The sequence below is a fragment of the Narcine bancroftii genome, chromosome 3 (assembly GCF_036971445.1).
Source record: "Narcine bancroftii isolate sNarBan1 chromosome 3, sNarBan1.hap1, whole genome shotgun sequence".
In the NCBI taxonomy this organism is placed as follows: Eukaryota; Metazoa; Chordata; class Chondrichthyes; order Torpediniformes; family Narcinidae; genus Narcine; species Narcine bancroftii.
Window position 1 is genome coordinate 143145058 of NC_091471.1, and position 15895 is coordinate 143160952.

General features: G+C 37.6%; 1 protein-coding gene across 3 annotated transcripts in view; it reads left to right on the top strand.

Moving 5' to 3' along the window:
- rnf150a (ring finger protein 150a) overlaps window positions 1-15261 on the top strand; it is a 167551-nt gene extending 152290 nt beyond the window's left edge. Inside the window, exon 8 of one of the 3 annotated variants that reach the window (XR_011353783.1) lies at window positions 14064-14145. Coding sequence is in view for 1 of the 3 variants with exons in the window: in XM_069925302.1 (XP_069781403.1) it covers window positions 14064-14182 (119 nt within the window). In the remaining 2 variants the exon portion in view is untranslated. Of the gene's footprint in view, window positions 1-14063 lie in introns of all 3 variants that reach the window. The other 2 variants (XM_069925302.1, XM_069925303.1) reach the window with 2 other exon arrangements.
- The last annotated feature ends 634 nt before the right edge of the window (window positions 15262-15895 follow it).

Sequence of the window (15895 nt, forward strand, 5' to 3'; positions counted from 1 at the left end):
ATTCGTTTGTCATGGCCTGTGTAAGCAGGTCACAGAATGGGCAAAGAGCTGTACAGACTGCCAGGCAGCCAAGATCCAGTGACACATCAGACACCAGCTACAAGACTTCAACACTACTTCTCACAGGTTCCAGCGCATACACATCAACATTGTCAATCCTTGCCAGTCTCCCGAGGATCGCACTACTTGCTCACAATGGTGGACAGGTACACTCGTTGGCCAGAGGCCATGCCTATCCCGGACGCTCTACAGAGATGTGTGCAAGGGCTTTCCTCTCCACCTGGGTTTTCCACTTTGGTGTACTGGCAGACGTTACGACAGACCGAGGTGCCCAATCACCTTCACTCTGTGGACAAAGCTCTCAAAACCCCTGGGTACCCAGCTTCATTGTACCATGGCCTACCACACACAAGCTAACAGCCTAATTGAGATGTTCCATCGCCACCTCAAGGCAGCATTGATGGCACACCTCGAAAGGCTCAAATGGGTGGACGAACTACCTTGGGGAATTCGCCTACTGGGGAAACACATAGCACCCAAGGATGACCTTGGCGCTTCCTCTGTTGAACTGATCTGTGACGAGACCATATCAGTCCCTGGCCAGTTTCTCCCATCTTTGACCAAGCAGGACACTGACACCACACCCCTCCTCGAGGGCTTGCACCACCACCGCCATTGCAGCATGGTCCACCGCCCTGCAGCTACCCGCCCTAGACTTGACCACTTGTGACTATGTATTCGTACACTGAGGCTCACATAGGACTTCCCTTCAGCGGCCTTATGAGGGACTACAAAGTCCTGCGCAGGAAAGCGTCCACATTCACTCTCGATATTGGAATCAAAGAGGAGCTGTTCACAATGAACTGATTGAAACCTACCTAGTTGGACTTGTCCCAGCTGATACAGGTCCACCACCAGTGCACAGAGAACAGCCATTGAAGCAGCACACTTCACCCTGATGCATCACAAGACCATCTGTGCCAGTTCCAGGGGACTGGGGGAATTGTAATCCAACACACATGATTGCAGCGGCGAAATGGCCGCGGTTGTTATGCGCTGGTGGCAGGGCAGACACGGCAAGGATGGCGTCATGGGACCATCTCTTCCAATACTGACCGGAAGGGCGCATATGCGCTTGCATCATCGTGACACAAGTACCGGTGCATAAGGGGCAGAACGGAGTCTTGCTTAAAGGCTGCGCGCGAGATTCAAATAAAACCAGTTATTTCTGATACCTGAGCACATAGCCTGCTGCTTCAGTGTCTGTTCTGCGCTCACTCACGACACGCTACAACACCATTTTTTCCAAAAAAAGTGATAGTTATTTCTTAAACTATACATTATCTTGTCTAATGGTATACAACTACGAAGTTCTGCATTCCATCTTTCCATAACTAAATCTATATCTAACTTCCATGATATTGCTATGCATTTCCTAGAAACTGCTAAAGCAATTTGCACAAATTCAATATGAAGCATAGTTAATTTTAATTTAGGTTTTATAACCTTAATATTACTCAATAACTTGACCCCTGTAATCTGTTCCAAAAATTTACCTACTTCCAACCAAAATTATCTGACTTTAGGATATTGCCAAGTAGAATGCAAAGAAGTTCCAATCTCATGTCCACACCTAAAATATAAATCTGATATGGCAGGATTTCATCTATTTAATGTTTGTGGAGTCAAATATATGAACTGTTTTTACAAGAGAGGATACAAATAACCTTCCAAGGATGTTGGGAAACATAGAGACTAATGCAAGGGAGGAACTGAAAGAAATCAGTATCTCTAAGGACATGGTCTTTGGGAAATTGATGGGATTGAAGGCAGATAAATCCCAAGGGCCTGATAATCTACATCCTAGGGTACTTAAGGAAGTGGCCATTCAGATAGCAGATGCTTTAAGAATTATTTTCCAGAACTCGATAGACTCAGGATCAGTACCCATGGATTGGAGGGTAGCTAATGTTACCCCACTATTTAAAAAGGGGGGTAGAGAAAAAGCGGGGGGTTATAGGCCGGTGAGCCTTACATCAGTAGTGGGCAAAATGATGGAATCCATTATTAAAGATGTAATAGCGGAGCATATGACTAGCAGAGAAGGGATCGGACGGAGTCAACATGGATTTACAAAAGGTAAATGGTGCTTGATAAATCTATTGGAATTCTTTGAGATGGTGACAGGTAAAATAAATGGGGGAGAGGCAGTGGATGTGGTGTAACTGGACTTCCAAAAGGCCTTCGATAAGGTCCCGCATAAACGACTGGCTTCCAAAATCAAGGCTCATGGGATTGGGGGCAAAGTATTGATGTGGATTGAGAACTGGCTGGCAGGTAGAAGACAGAGAGTTGGGATAAATGGCTCATTTTCTGAGTGGCAGGCGGTGACCAGTGGGGTGCCACAGGGATCTGTACTGGGACCCCAGCTGCTCACAATTTACATTAATGATCTGGATGAGGAGATTGGATGTAATATCTCCAAATTTGCAGATGACACTAAGCTAGGAGGGGTTGTGTGCACGGAAGAGGGGATCAGGAAGCTCCAGTGTGATTTGGATAAATTGAGGGACTGGGCAGATACATGACACTGTACATGCACTACATGCACTACAATGTGGATAAATGTGAGGTTATCCACTTTGGTAATACAAACCGGAGGGCAGATTACTATTTGAATGGCAATAGATTAAGAGATGGGGAAGTGCAGAGAGACCTAGGGGTACTTGTACACCAGTCTCTGAAGGCGAGCATGCAGGTACAGCAGGCGGTTAAAAAGGCAAATGGTATGTTGGCCTTCATATCAAGAGGGTTTGAGTATAGGAACAAGGATACCTTACTGCAGCTGTACAGGGCCTTGGTGAGACCACACCTGGAGTATTGTGTGCAGTTTTGGTCACCTTATCTAAGGAAGGATGTTCTTGCAATGGAGGGAGTGCAGAGGCGATTCACCAGGCTGATACCTGGAATGGCAAGAATGACTTATGAGGAAAGATTGCGCAAATTGGGATTGTACTCCCTGGAGTTTAGAAGATTGAGAGGGGATCTCATAGAGACATATAAAATTCTGGCAGGACTGGACAGAATGGATGCAGATGGGATGTTTCCAATGATGGGAAAATCCAGAACCCGGGGCCATGGTTTGAGGATAATAGGCATTTGCCTATTTAGGACCGAGATGAGGAGGAATTTATTTACCCAGAGGGTGGTGAATCTGTGGAATTCATTGCCACAGAGGGCAGTAGAGGCAGGTTCATTAAATATATTTAAGAGGGAATTAGATATATTTCTTCAGTATAAGGGTATTAAAGGTTACGGAGAGAAGCCAGGGACGGGGTACTGAACTTTAAAATCAGCCATGATCTCGTTGAATGGCGGAGCAGGCTCAAAGGATCGAATGACCTACTCCTGCTCATATCTTCTATGTTTCTATGTAACTAACCTGTATCTTACTGTTACGGAGTCCAGAGGACCCCAAAAACCAGCAGCAATGATATGCACCACAACACACGGTTACTTAAACAAAAGTAGTTTTTAATTATATTTGAACAAGAAAACAGAATTAAACTTTAACTTATTACTTAACCTACTTACTTAACCTACCTCACCTACTTCATCCCCCCTCTTATACTAAGCGGAGGTGTGTGTAATCTATATTTAAGATTAGAAAAGTTCTTTGGATCACAGTCCAATCTCACTAATTGTTGGCAATTCTTGTACTGTGCACAGAGGTTAGCATTAACAAAGTTCACCAGGCTTTGGTTCTTAACAGGAGGGTTCTTGCTGGATTTCAGAGAGAGATTCCTTTTCCAGGACATCTGCAACTGATTCCTTCTCAATCAGTCTTGCTGACGAAATGCCCCCTTCAGGGTTCATCAGATGATCCTCTTTCTTTCAGGTCACCTTTCAGACCGCCAATCTCTTCCTTTGACCAGGCAGCCTTTCAAAGTTTGCCAACTTGTCCTTTTTATATCCAGAAAGTTTCCTACATTCTTCCAACCTTGCATATAATTGGGTCAAAGAATTTATGGGATCAGTTAAATAAACCAAAATTTCATCAGCAAATAAATTAATTTCATGTTCTTCCTGATTAACCTTTATACCTTTAATGTTAGGATCTTGTCTAATAAGCTGTACTAAGGGTACACTTGCTAAAGTAAACAAAGCTGGTGATAAAGGACCACCTTGACAACTTGATCTAGTTAATGAAAAAGAAGCAGATATGTGTCCATTAGTAACCATCTTTGCTCAAGAGCTTTAACCCAATTTATAAATGTCAACCCAAAACCAAACTATAACAGTTTAAACAGAAAATCCCATTCTAATCTATCAAAAGCTTTTTTCTGCATCCAAAGTTACTGCCACACTTAAATCTCCTTTTTATCAATTAAATGAATTAAACTAATTAACCTTGCAACAATGCAGAGTGTCATTTTTTGACAAATCCTGTTTGGTCCATGTGGATTAAATTAGGTAAGTACTTAACTAATCTATTTGTTAAAATTTTTGCAACAATTTTATAATCCACATTTAATAATGATATTGGATGATAAGATGCCACATTTAACGGATCCTTATCCTTCTTTGGTATAACTGTAATTATCTCAGTTGCTCTTCTCAGTATATGTTGCCAGAGTTTGTTGTCTTAGCTTTTTTAATTCATGTACATTGTTTGAGTGCTCCATTTATTTGTTTTACTTTTTTGATCCTTTGTAACGTTTGTGTAAGATTATAGATTTGAAATAAAGTACTTGTTTCATGCATAATAAATATGTGAAATGTGCACAACACATGCTGCAACATTTTACACTTGTGTTAACAGGATTCTGGGTGTTGGATCCCGTGCTGACTGGTAAAATTTGTCATTGGATGATGATGTTTACAGAAGGTTGGAGAGGTGGGGTAGATTCTGGAAGTAGCATGATTTGCATGGGAATTGAGAAATAATTATTCAGATTTTCCCCACAGACACTCAGTTGAATGCAGATTAATACAAGAAGGGGACAGGGAATGTATGACTAACGAGTGACTTTTCATAAAATATGGAACTAAAACAGTAATGGATTCCCATTAAAATTATTAACAAAAGGACAAGAAATCACAGGCATGAAAACAAATTGGTAGTACGGTTGACATAGTGGTTAGTGCAATGCCTTTACAGCACCACCAATCTGTACCGGGATTCAAATCCTGTGCTATCTGTAAGGAGTTTTTATGTTCTCCCTGTGTCTGTGTGGGTTTTCCCTGAGGGCTTCAGTTTTCTCCCACCATTTGAAACTTTCCGGGGGTGTAGGTTAATTGGGTGTAAACTGAGTGGCATGGACTCATGAGCTAAAATGGCTTGTTACCGTGCTGCCTGTGTAAATTTAAATTTAAAATGTATTCATAATTTGCCTTAATAAAAAATGTTCCCACATTAGGCACAACTATCTGCCATCTACTTTGCAGTTCTGTTTGAAATTTTAAATGCTTGTTAATTTTCTAACCTTCACATTGCACAATGTTTAAAATTGCAATTTTTATTCTAGCCCATTCTGTATAGAGCACGTTCTCATGCAGTGATGGTAAACACCGAGCAAAATATGTTTTGTCATCTTTATATAAAATGGTTCTGCTCCATTTTAAATAAATCCTGGTTTGAAATTACTAAATGGTGCTGGATCTTCCCTGGGTCGATGCTATAAAATATTCTTCTTCTCTCTTGTAGTATTTACTTTAAGTGGTTTGCTGAGTGTTTTCCCCTCCCATCAACCATTGTGCATATTTCTCCCATGTGCATATCTCCACCCCAACCCCTTCTTACTCATCCACTCTCTGATATCCATCTTCACAGCCATCTCGGATCCTCTTCCCTCACTCCCAGTCTCCTTCCAGTTATTTCCCTACCAACAACAAGCCTCTTCCTGACAATCTCTCACGTTTTCATCCTCTCTAATGCACTTCCTCTGTGATCCTCTTGACTCCATTAAGAGTAGGAGAGATTGAAACAAGAGGACATAAGTTAAGAGTTAAGGGGCAGAGGTTTAGAGGTAACATGAGGGGGAACTTCTTTACTCAGAGAGTGGTAGCGGTGTGGAACGAGCTTCTGGGAGAAATAGTGGCGGCAGAGTCAATTTTATTATTTAAGAAAAAGCTGGACAGGTATATGGATGAGAAGAAGGTGGAGGGTTATGGTCATTGTGCAGGTAGGTGAGACTAGAGAGGAGTGTTTGGTTCGGTGCGGACTAGAAGGGCCTAATGGCCTGTTTCCGTGCTGTAATTGTTATGTTATGTTATGTTACCATTTTTCTCTTATTCCTCTATACTCGCTAACCCTCTCCATTCCTCAGGATCTGCAGTCCACTTGACTTCTTGTATGAGCTCCACTGTGGTACACATTTAAGGGTACTAGGCATGCCCTATGCTTAATGACATGAGTTTTGTACTCATTTGTCCTATTTATTTTGAATTATTTATCACTGTAAACTCAGTCCTCAATGCCAGATACAGGTTGGTGCAGTACAATTTCTTGCATCAGCAGTTCCTCACAGCACAAAAATTACATAAATCAAAGCCTGAAATTTCAGAAATGTGCTTTAACTATGGTATGGAGGTTGGAAATTTTGTCCACTCCTCCTTGCTTTGTACAAAGGTGAAATCCTTCTGGGAAGATCTGGGAGACCTTCTGAAACAAATTACAAAAGTGGATTTTCCACAGGATCCAGAGTTGTACCTTCTGGTAGATATTGGGGAAGTGCAGTTTAGACTGGCCAAATACCAAATTTCATTTGTTAAGGTTGCCTTGGCAGTAGCCAGGAAGTGTATAGCGGTTTTGTGGAAGTCCGACTCCTAACTAAATACCACGCATTGGAATATGAAAATGCAGAGTTGCATTCCCCTGGGGAAAACCATGTACAATCTAAGGAAGAAGCATGACACATTAGAGTGTAGCTTCCTTACTTGAAATATATTGGCACTCAGATAGATTCGTCCCCTCCCCCCATCGAAATAGGGATACTATAACAATCCGTCCCCAGCAGGGAAATTAGTGTGACTAACGAAACGGGACATGGTGCAGACAGCGTCTTTTCTCACTCTTTCATTTCAGTTTTTCATCTTTGTTACTTTCTCATTATCATTGCTAGTATTTTATTTTTACTCAGTTTCTGTAGGGGTTGTTGGCCCCACTAGCATTTGAATCAGTATAAATTCATTGACTGTATTTTCAGCTGTAGGGGGAGGGGATAAATACAGATTTGAAAACCACTGAACGTTGATACCTTCCATGGCATTACAACATCCTCTTAGATAGAGGGCATATACATATACATTGGAGAGATTGAATTAATTGTTGAATTTTGTGAGTCTATGAAAGTCAAAAATAAAATATTTTTTTAAAAATCAGTCTTCTTGGATATATATGTATTGCAAGTTGAATAGCAATGATCATACAGTGTGGCCCTGATATAATGCAATCGTTGGGTCTATAAAATGTCATTACAAAAAAAGTGGGGTCGTGCTAAATCTCAGCATTCAAACTGTCCCAATGTTGACCTAACATCCTAAAACACCCTATTTTTGTCCTATTTGATCCATTTTTTTTTCAAGTTTACCTTCTGGCAAGTAAATTACCTTTGAATTAAAGAATTCTGCGAATAAATTGTTGTTACAGTAGAAATTAAAATACAAATCAATGTTTAGTAAACCTCTAATAAACAAAACATTCAAGAATATTAGCAATCATCATCAGATTATTTCTTTTAAAAAGTGATCATGTTCCTTGCTTGAACATAGTTGGCGGCAGCAATGTCGGCTGAGCGAATTTCTCCTGACACTTACACTTGAGAAATCCTGTGACAGCGTTTAAACCAATCTAGCCATCCATTGCTAGGTTTGCTTATCAAACTTCTTGGCTTGAGCTTTGAGAATAGGACTGGAAATTGGAAGCCTTCAGAGCGAGCTTGAATGAACCACTCGTTCAGGGAGTCATTGAGGCTGACAGCTTTGGCTGTCACAGCCATTTGACTTTTGGTCCCACTTCTTCTTCAACTTTGCAGAGCGACATGGCCTAACTTTTCCTGAAATTTCCAGCCACAAAGTGTTGATTCCAATATCCCAAGGTCTTGTGCAACTTTTAGTCTTGATTGCATCAAATCCATGAAGCTTATCTTTTTTTTCTAGCAGTTTGTTCTATTTTAATCTAACTCACCAAAAAACTTTTCAGTTCCAGAAAGAGCAAAAAAAAGGTCCAATGACTCATTGTGTAAATATCTGAATTTGTGTTAAATTAGGGCACATAAAATCTGGGTTTCACTGTAATTTCAAAACATGAGTATTGTCATAGTCTGCTGATTGCAACTCTTCTTTTCATCAAAGTGAAGTAAATTGATTTTTGTGGCTAACTGCAGCCTAATTTAAAAAATTGATGTGGAGACATTGAGAGCCTGTGCAATTTCCTCTGAAGTGTAATCATGACGTATTTTGGGTGAACGTTTCTTATTTTCTTTTGACACGAAAAGACATTTAGCCCATCAAGTCAATGCTAACTTGGGAGCAATCCCATTAATACCTTCCCATTTAATTCTCTGTACCTATTTTCTCTCATGTACCCATCAGCTCCACCAGATTGATCTAACACCCATCAACCAGTACATTTTTGGAGTGACATGGACTCCATAGGCTACAATCTGGAGCAAAAATAAATTGCCAAAAGAACTAGGATCAAGCAACATCTGTGAAGACAAAGAAATGGTTAATTATTGAGGTTGAGACCCTTCCTGAGAACTGAGTGTGTAGAGGGAAGAGAGCCATTTCACAGAAGTCTCATGGAGATGCGAGTCAAATGCTAGTAGGTGATAAATGGAAACAAACAGAGAGGGTTGACGGGCAGACAGAACCAGGTTGAAGAGGGTAATGAGGTGGTTGGGAGGGGGTGGGAGTGGGTGAGGAATGGAAAAGGTGAATAAAGGCAGATAAACCCTAAACCAGGGGTAGCCAACCTTTTAATTTAGACAACTTTTAGTAGTTCTCATGGGTCATTTTCTGTAGCATTGACAATTTTGATGAAGTCTGCTATCTATGGATCATTTCCAGAATACTAATTCCAAGCCCTCTGTAATCCAACAGTTCTTTGAATTTTTGGTCTGCTGTAGATTATTTAAATTCTGATTCCAGTTGATTCTTCTGATAAGAACAATGTGTTCTCAAGAACAAAGACAACTTTATCTATATTCAGCCTCATGCGGGTCCTGATAAACTGTGTTACTTCTGAAATTAGCATGGCTTTCTGGATATAGATTGCCTCTATCTTCGCATTATCTTTTTGTTCCTCTTCTTGAAGATTTCTGATATCCATTTCCATAAGCGTGAGACTGTCATTCTTTGTGCTGATTTTTTTGTTCTATTTGTCTTCTCTTACTCTTCATCTCCAAAAGTTCTTTCTTTTTAGTCTTCAGTTTGTTATCTTTCTGCTCAAGATGCCTGTACATCTCAGAAATTTCAGCATTGCGTGATTCCACTGCATTTATTTGTAGTTATTTCTTTTGCTTGGTTATCCAATTCCCTCCTTTGCTCTGCATCCACTTGAACAATGAAGAACTGTGCCATTTTCAATGCCATGTTGCTTGAAATGACCTTATTGGATAACATGGATTTTTTTTTTGATGTATCCTTCTATTTAGATCTGATGGCGTCAAGTTTCTTTTGTCACCTTTTTAATCATCAATTTAATCTTAGCAGTTCCTATAGGAACATCATAAACTCTATACTGCTCACAAAGATAGCTCATTATAGGTTCTGGTGCATCAATCAGCTCTCGCAAATAGTATACAAATCCATAATTTTGAAGTTCTTGAATGGGTCTAGTTAGGAAATCTCCCCTCCAAGTACTGACCAGGCCTGAGCCTACTTAGCTTCTGTGATCGGACAATCTCATGTGCATTCAGGCTGTTAGACTCTTTGTGTTTTGTTTGGAACTTGCAAGCCACAGTTCTCCATATATCCCTCAGCCGGTAGGGCAACTTCCTTATGATGACTAACATATTATTAGGCATGTCTCAGTGGTTTTCAAACTGCCCCCCCTAATAACATTCCACCTTAAGTATTCCCTATGCCATAAGTACTTGGAGATTAGTAAGGGATTGCTTAATGTGGTATGTGAGTGAGAAGAAAAAGGTATGAAAACCACTGTTTTAATCATACCTAAGTGACTCGTTAGGTGCACGGTTTCATAACTCCAAAGGAAATGGGCCAATTACAATTTTTCTCAAGCAAAATATTTCAGTAACAATTGGGTCTAGAGCAGTGATTCTCAACCTTCCCTTCCCATTCACATACAACCTTAAGCAATTCTTTAACAACCACAGAGCACTTTTAGCATAGGGATTGCTTAAGGTGGAATGTGAGTTGGGGGGGGGGGGCATTTCTTTTGCTTGGTTATCCAATTCCCTCCTTTGCTCTGCATCCGCTTGAACAATGAAGAACTGTGCCATTTTCAATGCCATGTTGCTTGAAATTACCTTATTGGATAACATGGATTTTTTTTTGATGTATCCTTCTATCTGCAAATGGGTTGACAAGGACACAAGGACCCATCGGCACTCATAGTTAATACCTTCAGTGGCATTACAACATCCTCTTAGATAGAGGGCATATGCCTATAGAGCCTTTGTGTCATCCAGTTTTATTGACGACAATGAAAGAGCCTTCTCCATATAAGCTGTAGCAATTTTATGCTTGTTGCCAAAATGCTCCTGTAGTAGTCTTAGCCTTTCCAAATCCTCTATATAGCTCAGAGTCCTTAAAAGATGATAATAAAATAGATATTTATCTAGAATAAATTTACCTAAATTAAATTTGGAAGAACAAACAGAATTGAGTGCACATGTTACACAATTAGAGGGAAAGGAAGCAATATGTTTTTTTACAAAGTAATAAATCCCTGACGGAAGATGGTTTCCCACCTGAATTTTATAAAGAATTTAAAGACGTATCGATTCCTATTTTTTATGGAAATGTTAGATCAAGCATCAATGACTCATACTCTTCCAGACTCATTTTCAACAGCAATAATTATTGTGACACCAAAAAAATGATAAAGATCTTTTAAAACCTTCATTGTGTAGACCTATCTCATTATTAAATGGAGATTACAAAATTCTTGCCAAAATATTGGTGAATAGAGTTATTAAATTATGGCCCAAATTGATAAACATGGATCAGACAGAATTTGTGAAAAGTGAAGCAATCAGTGGACATTGTGGCTAGGTTAAGCAGTATTATACATTTAGCAGAAAAAAGGAAAGATTTGAGTGCAGCAGTGGCCTTAGATGCAGCAAAAAGCATTTGATAGATTGGAGTGGGACTTCTTGTTTAAAGTGCTAGTCGAATTTGGATTTGGTCAAACTTTTATAAACTGGATCAAGGCACTATATAATAACCCTAAAGTGAAAGTAGAAACAAATGGACAAGAGCCCACTCCATTTCAGTTGGCGAGCTCTAGCAAACAAGGCTATCCCTTATCCCCAGCTCTGTTTATTTTAGCTATAGAGCTACTAGCAGAGGTAATTAAGGGTGATTTAGAAATTAAGGGGTTTAAGGTTCGACAAGAAGAGTATAAACTTAGTTTATTTGCAGATAATATTTTAATATATTGGACAGAACCTGAAACTTTTTTACAGAAACTAAATCTAAATCTGGAAGAATATAGTAAGATGTCAGGTTATAAAATAAATTGGGACAAAAGTGAAATTATGTCCCTTACACAAGGAAATTATTGCCTTTGTCGAAGAAATACTCAATACTCAAATGGTCAAAAGAGGCAATTAAATATTTAGGGATCTGGATAGATAATAATTTAAACACTTTCTATAAACTAAATTACTTACCATTGCTTAAAATGTTGAAAAGGGTTTTTTTTAAAAATGGACCACCCTGCCAATAACGTTAGTAGGAAGGGTTAATTGTATTAAGATGAATATTTTTTCCATGAATACAATATCTTTTTCAAACCTTATCAATACTATTACCATAAAAGTCTTTTTCAAAAATTAAATAAACATATAAGGAAATTTCTTTGGAATGGTAAAATGTTAAGAGTTTCTGTAGAAAGATTAATGTGGAAATATGAATTGGGAGATTTACAGCTTCCTAACTTTAAGAATTATTATCAAGTGGCTCCAAATGAGATTTCTTGCTTCTTTTTTTGAGGGATCAGGAAAACTGGCATGGGTCAAAATAGAGTTGGAAAATATAGGAGAGAAAATAGCAGAGGAATTTATATGCACATGGGATTCAAAATTAAGAAGCACCTTTGTTGAAACACTTGATTATTATTTGGATTAAGATAAATAACAAAATTGGAACAAAAGGGCAATTATCACCTAGGACACTTATGATTCAAAATAATCTTATACCTTTTATTAAAGATAACCAATTTTAAATATTTGGTTTCATAATGGCATTAAAAATATAGAATATTGTTATGAGCAAAGTCAATTGATGTCATTTTAACAATTAAGGAATAACTATGGAATAACCCAGAATGCACTTTTTTTGCTTTCTTCAATTGAGATAATATCGCTGGGAAAGTGAAGTCCAACATTGTTTTTTACTGGCTTGTAGTGATTTGGAAATTCTTATCAGGAGAGGTGATACCAAGAAATTTATCCCTGTAATGTACCTTTTATTACAAACACACACTATTAAACAGGGAGTCCATAAATCTAGTCAGAAATGGGAGGCAGATCTAAATATTACAATTGATGAGAAAAGATGGTCAGATCTTTGTTGAGATTGTATGACAAATACTATAAATGTAAGATTTAGATTAGTTCAATACAATCATCTACATCAATTATATTTAATGTCGCAAAAATTGAATTAAATCAGATTTATCAGATAAATGTTTTAGACGTGAAGAGATAGGAATCTTTTTACATTCTACTTGGTCACGTTCTAAAATAAGGTCTTTTTGGGTGGATTTAGGAAATGTATTAGAACAAATTACTGCTACATAGTTCTGCAAAATCCAGACCTATTTTTATTGGGAATTATAGAAGGAACAAGACCGAAATTAAAATGATAATTTTGCCGTCAAATTTATTAAAATGGCATTAGCAATGGAAATCTTATATAATTTTAGAATAGAAAGAACGAATGATTAGTTACTTAAAGCTTCTGTTTAATTTTATTACTGTCATAGGTTAATTAAATGCAGTGACTTGGAAATCAGACACATATTTAGGTATGAAGAGATGGAATGCAGAAATTCAAAGTTGTATTCCTTTGGAGAAAATTACATATAATTTAAGAAATAAATATCCTGCCTTTTTACAAATTTGGAGTCCGAATATGCAAAGTTTAGGGGTAAATATGTAAAATGTACTTCCGGCCTATTGAGACCTGTGTTAATCTTCTTCCCTAAAATGGCTGTACAAACACAGTAGGATCTCAGTGTGCGAACTGACCCTTCATGCAATCCAGGAAACGATTTTTCTTTCTTTTATATAACTATATATTACACTTATATTTTTTTCTCCTGGTATAATTTCTGAGTGGGAGGAGAGAGTGGGATAAAACCACCATGTAATCATTGTAATTTTAAATTCAGTCAATATTTGTTTATTTGAAAGTTTATCAATTACATGTATGGGAAAAATATATATTTTTAAAAATCACAAAAATATGTTACAGCTAAAAAAAAGATACATGATAGGAAAATTTAATGGCAATTTTCATGACCAGCAGCCTAAAATCCATAAAATACACATAAAAGTATAGAGGAAACAAAATTTTTGTTGTCCAATGTTATTTGGATAATTGCATCTCATTCAGTTGAAGATTTCCAATCTTCTAAAATTATAGATTGGTTTAATAATCAAAGCCTCTGCTAATGTGTTTTTTTTATTGTTGATTGGAAAGGTAAAGTTCCATTACAAATTAAAGCACAAATTTATTGTGCAAGATTTCCAAATACATTCAAATAGAAAGGATGAATGATTAGTTACATAAAGCTTCTGTTTAATTTTATTATTGTCATGGGTTGATTAAATGCATATTATTCTTCTCTTTCTCTTCTCTTTAAGATGACGAAGGACCAATTGTGAGCAGTGATTCAGACACCTCGCTGATTCTGGCTGTTGAAGTTGGACTTTCTGACATGGAGTTCTCTACTGATCAAGATTGCGAGGAAGTGAAACCCTAGAGAAGGATTAATGATGTGGTTCAGACAAGCCCACAGATTGACTGCAACAAATGTCCTGTACATTCAGACAAGAATGATTGTGGAAGCATTAGCGACAATCGTTTACTTCTCCTTAGACACAAATTGTTTAGCATTTGATGTCAGTTTTCTTCACAAAGAATCCACAAGCTTATTACTTGCCTCATTTCTACATTTAAACAAGCTGGTAACATCATTCAGTGGCTGAGCTAAGAAGAAAATAACAATTGTATGTATTTTTTATTTTATATTTTCAATGATGGTTGACAGTTCATCCATATTTTAAATTTTATTTTTGTGACTGATTCCTGCTTTTCCAGAGTGTGGTCCTATTTGGATTAAAGGATATCTGGAATCACTGCCTCAACACTAAATCATTCAGTCGGTGCTTTGAATTTGTGAACTGAATTTTAAAGTTGATTCCAAGTTCTGCAATCTTGTGAATCAGTCACTGTTTTGTGATCAGCATTAAGTAAAGTTTTTTGCGCAATAATTGTTCAACAAAGCAGCTTGCATATGCGGTTTAAAAGAAAACTTCTTGAAGTTCATTTGCCATTTCTTGAGATGTTTTTGGCCATTAGAAGAGTTCATAATAGTATTGTACAGAAATGTTGTCCATAAGCAATATGCTCTGCTGGAGATTTAGATGGAATGAATGTTCCACTAACAGCCCACTTGCTTTCTATGATGTCATGGTCGATTGGGATTTGTGAATATTTGTAAGTATGGGTGATACTTGTCAGCATCTGTGACATTGTGGCCATTAACACAGTAGCTGAGTAAGTGGCCAAAAAGGGTAAACCACCAGCTTCATACTCACATCTTTTAAGAGATAGAAATCAAAACTAAATTCAGTTTTGCAGCATATTTTACACAAACTGACCTCTGCCAAAAATGAATTTGCAAAATATACTGCTGTACTTCAAAAGAATTTTCTCATATTTCATGTAATTTGAATTTAAGTTGCTGATATCTATCATAATAGCTTTTTGTACATTGAAAATGTATGAAAATGTATTAAAATTACAGATCATTATACTGTCTGAATAAATGACTTTTCAAGTCATGAAATTCTATAGCAGCCTTTTTGCATACAGCTCCTTCCCTTGCAGAAAAGAATCTAATACTATAAAGCATATCATCAATACAATTTTTTTGTCTATAAGGATTGAGAAATTCCCACAAAGCAACAGAGGTTGTATATTTTTTTAAACTACTGCTTTTATTCGTTTATTGAGTCTTTAGATTTTAACACTCATGATAGGGAACCTTTCAATGTTCATGGTTTGGAGAAAATTACAAGCTCTATGATGTCCAGTGGATCCCATATAATCATTACTTAATGTTCAGATGTTAAAATCGGTCTTGTGCATTTGTCGACCAAGAACAGTATAACTATATGAAAAGTCAGTGGTGCATTGATTTGAGGATGTTAAAACTTTTTTAGAGATCTTATTTTTCGTGATGCTCCTTGTGTATAGGAGTTGAAGTATTCTAAAAAAGGAACTGGAGCATAGGAGACCAGCAGCTCACTGTTTTCAAGTTGGAGCCTGATTAATGTTGAAAATGTTAACTTGCCAATAAAATATGAAAACTAGTTAACTTGAAACATAATTGATATTAAAGAGAGTCAGATGCATGTAAAGGACTAAAGAATTTGAAAGATTTCTATTCAGAGGCTTAAGGGGATTGGCC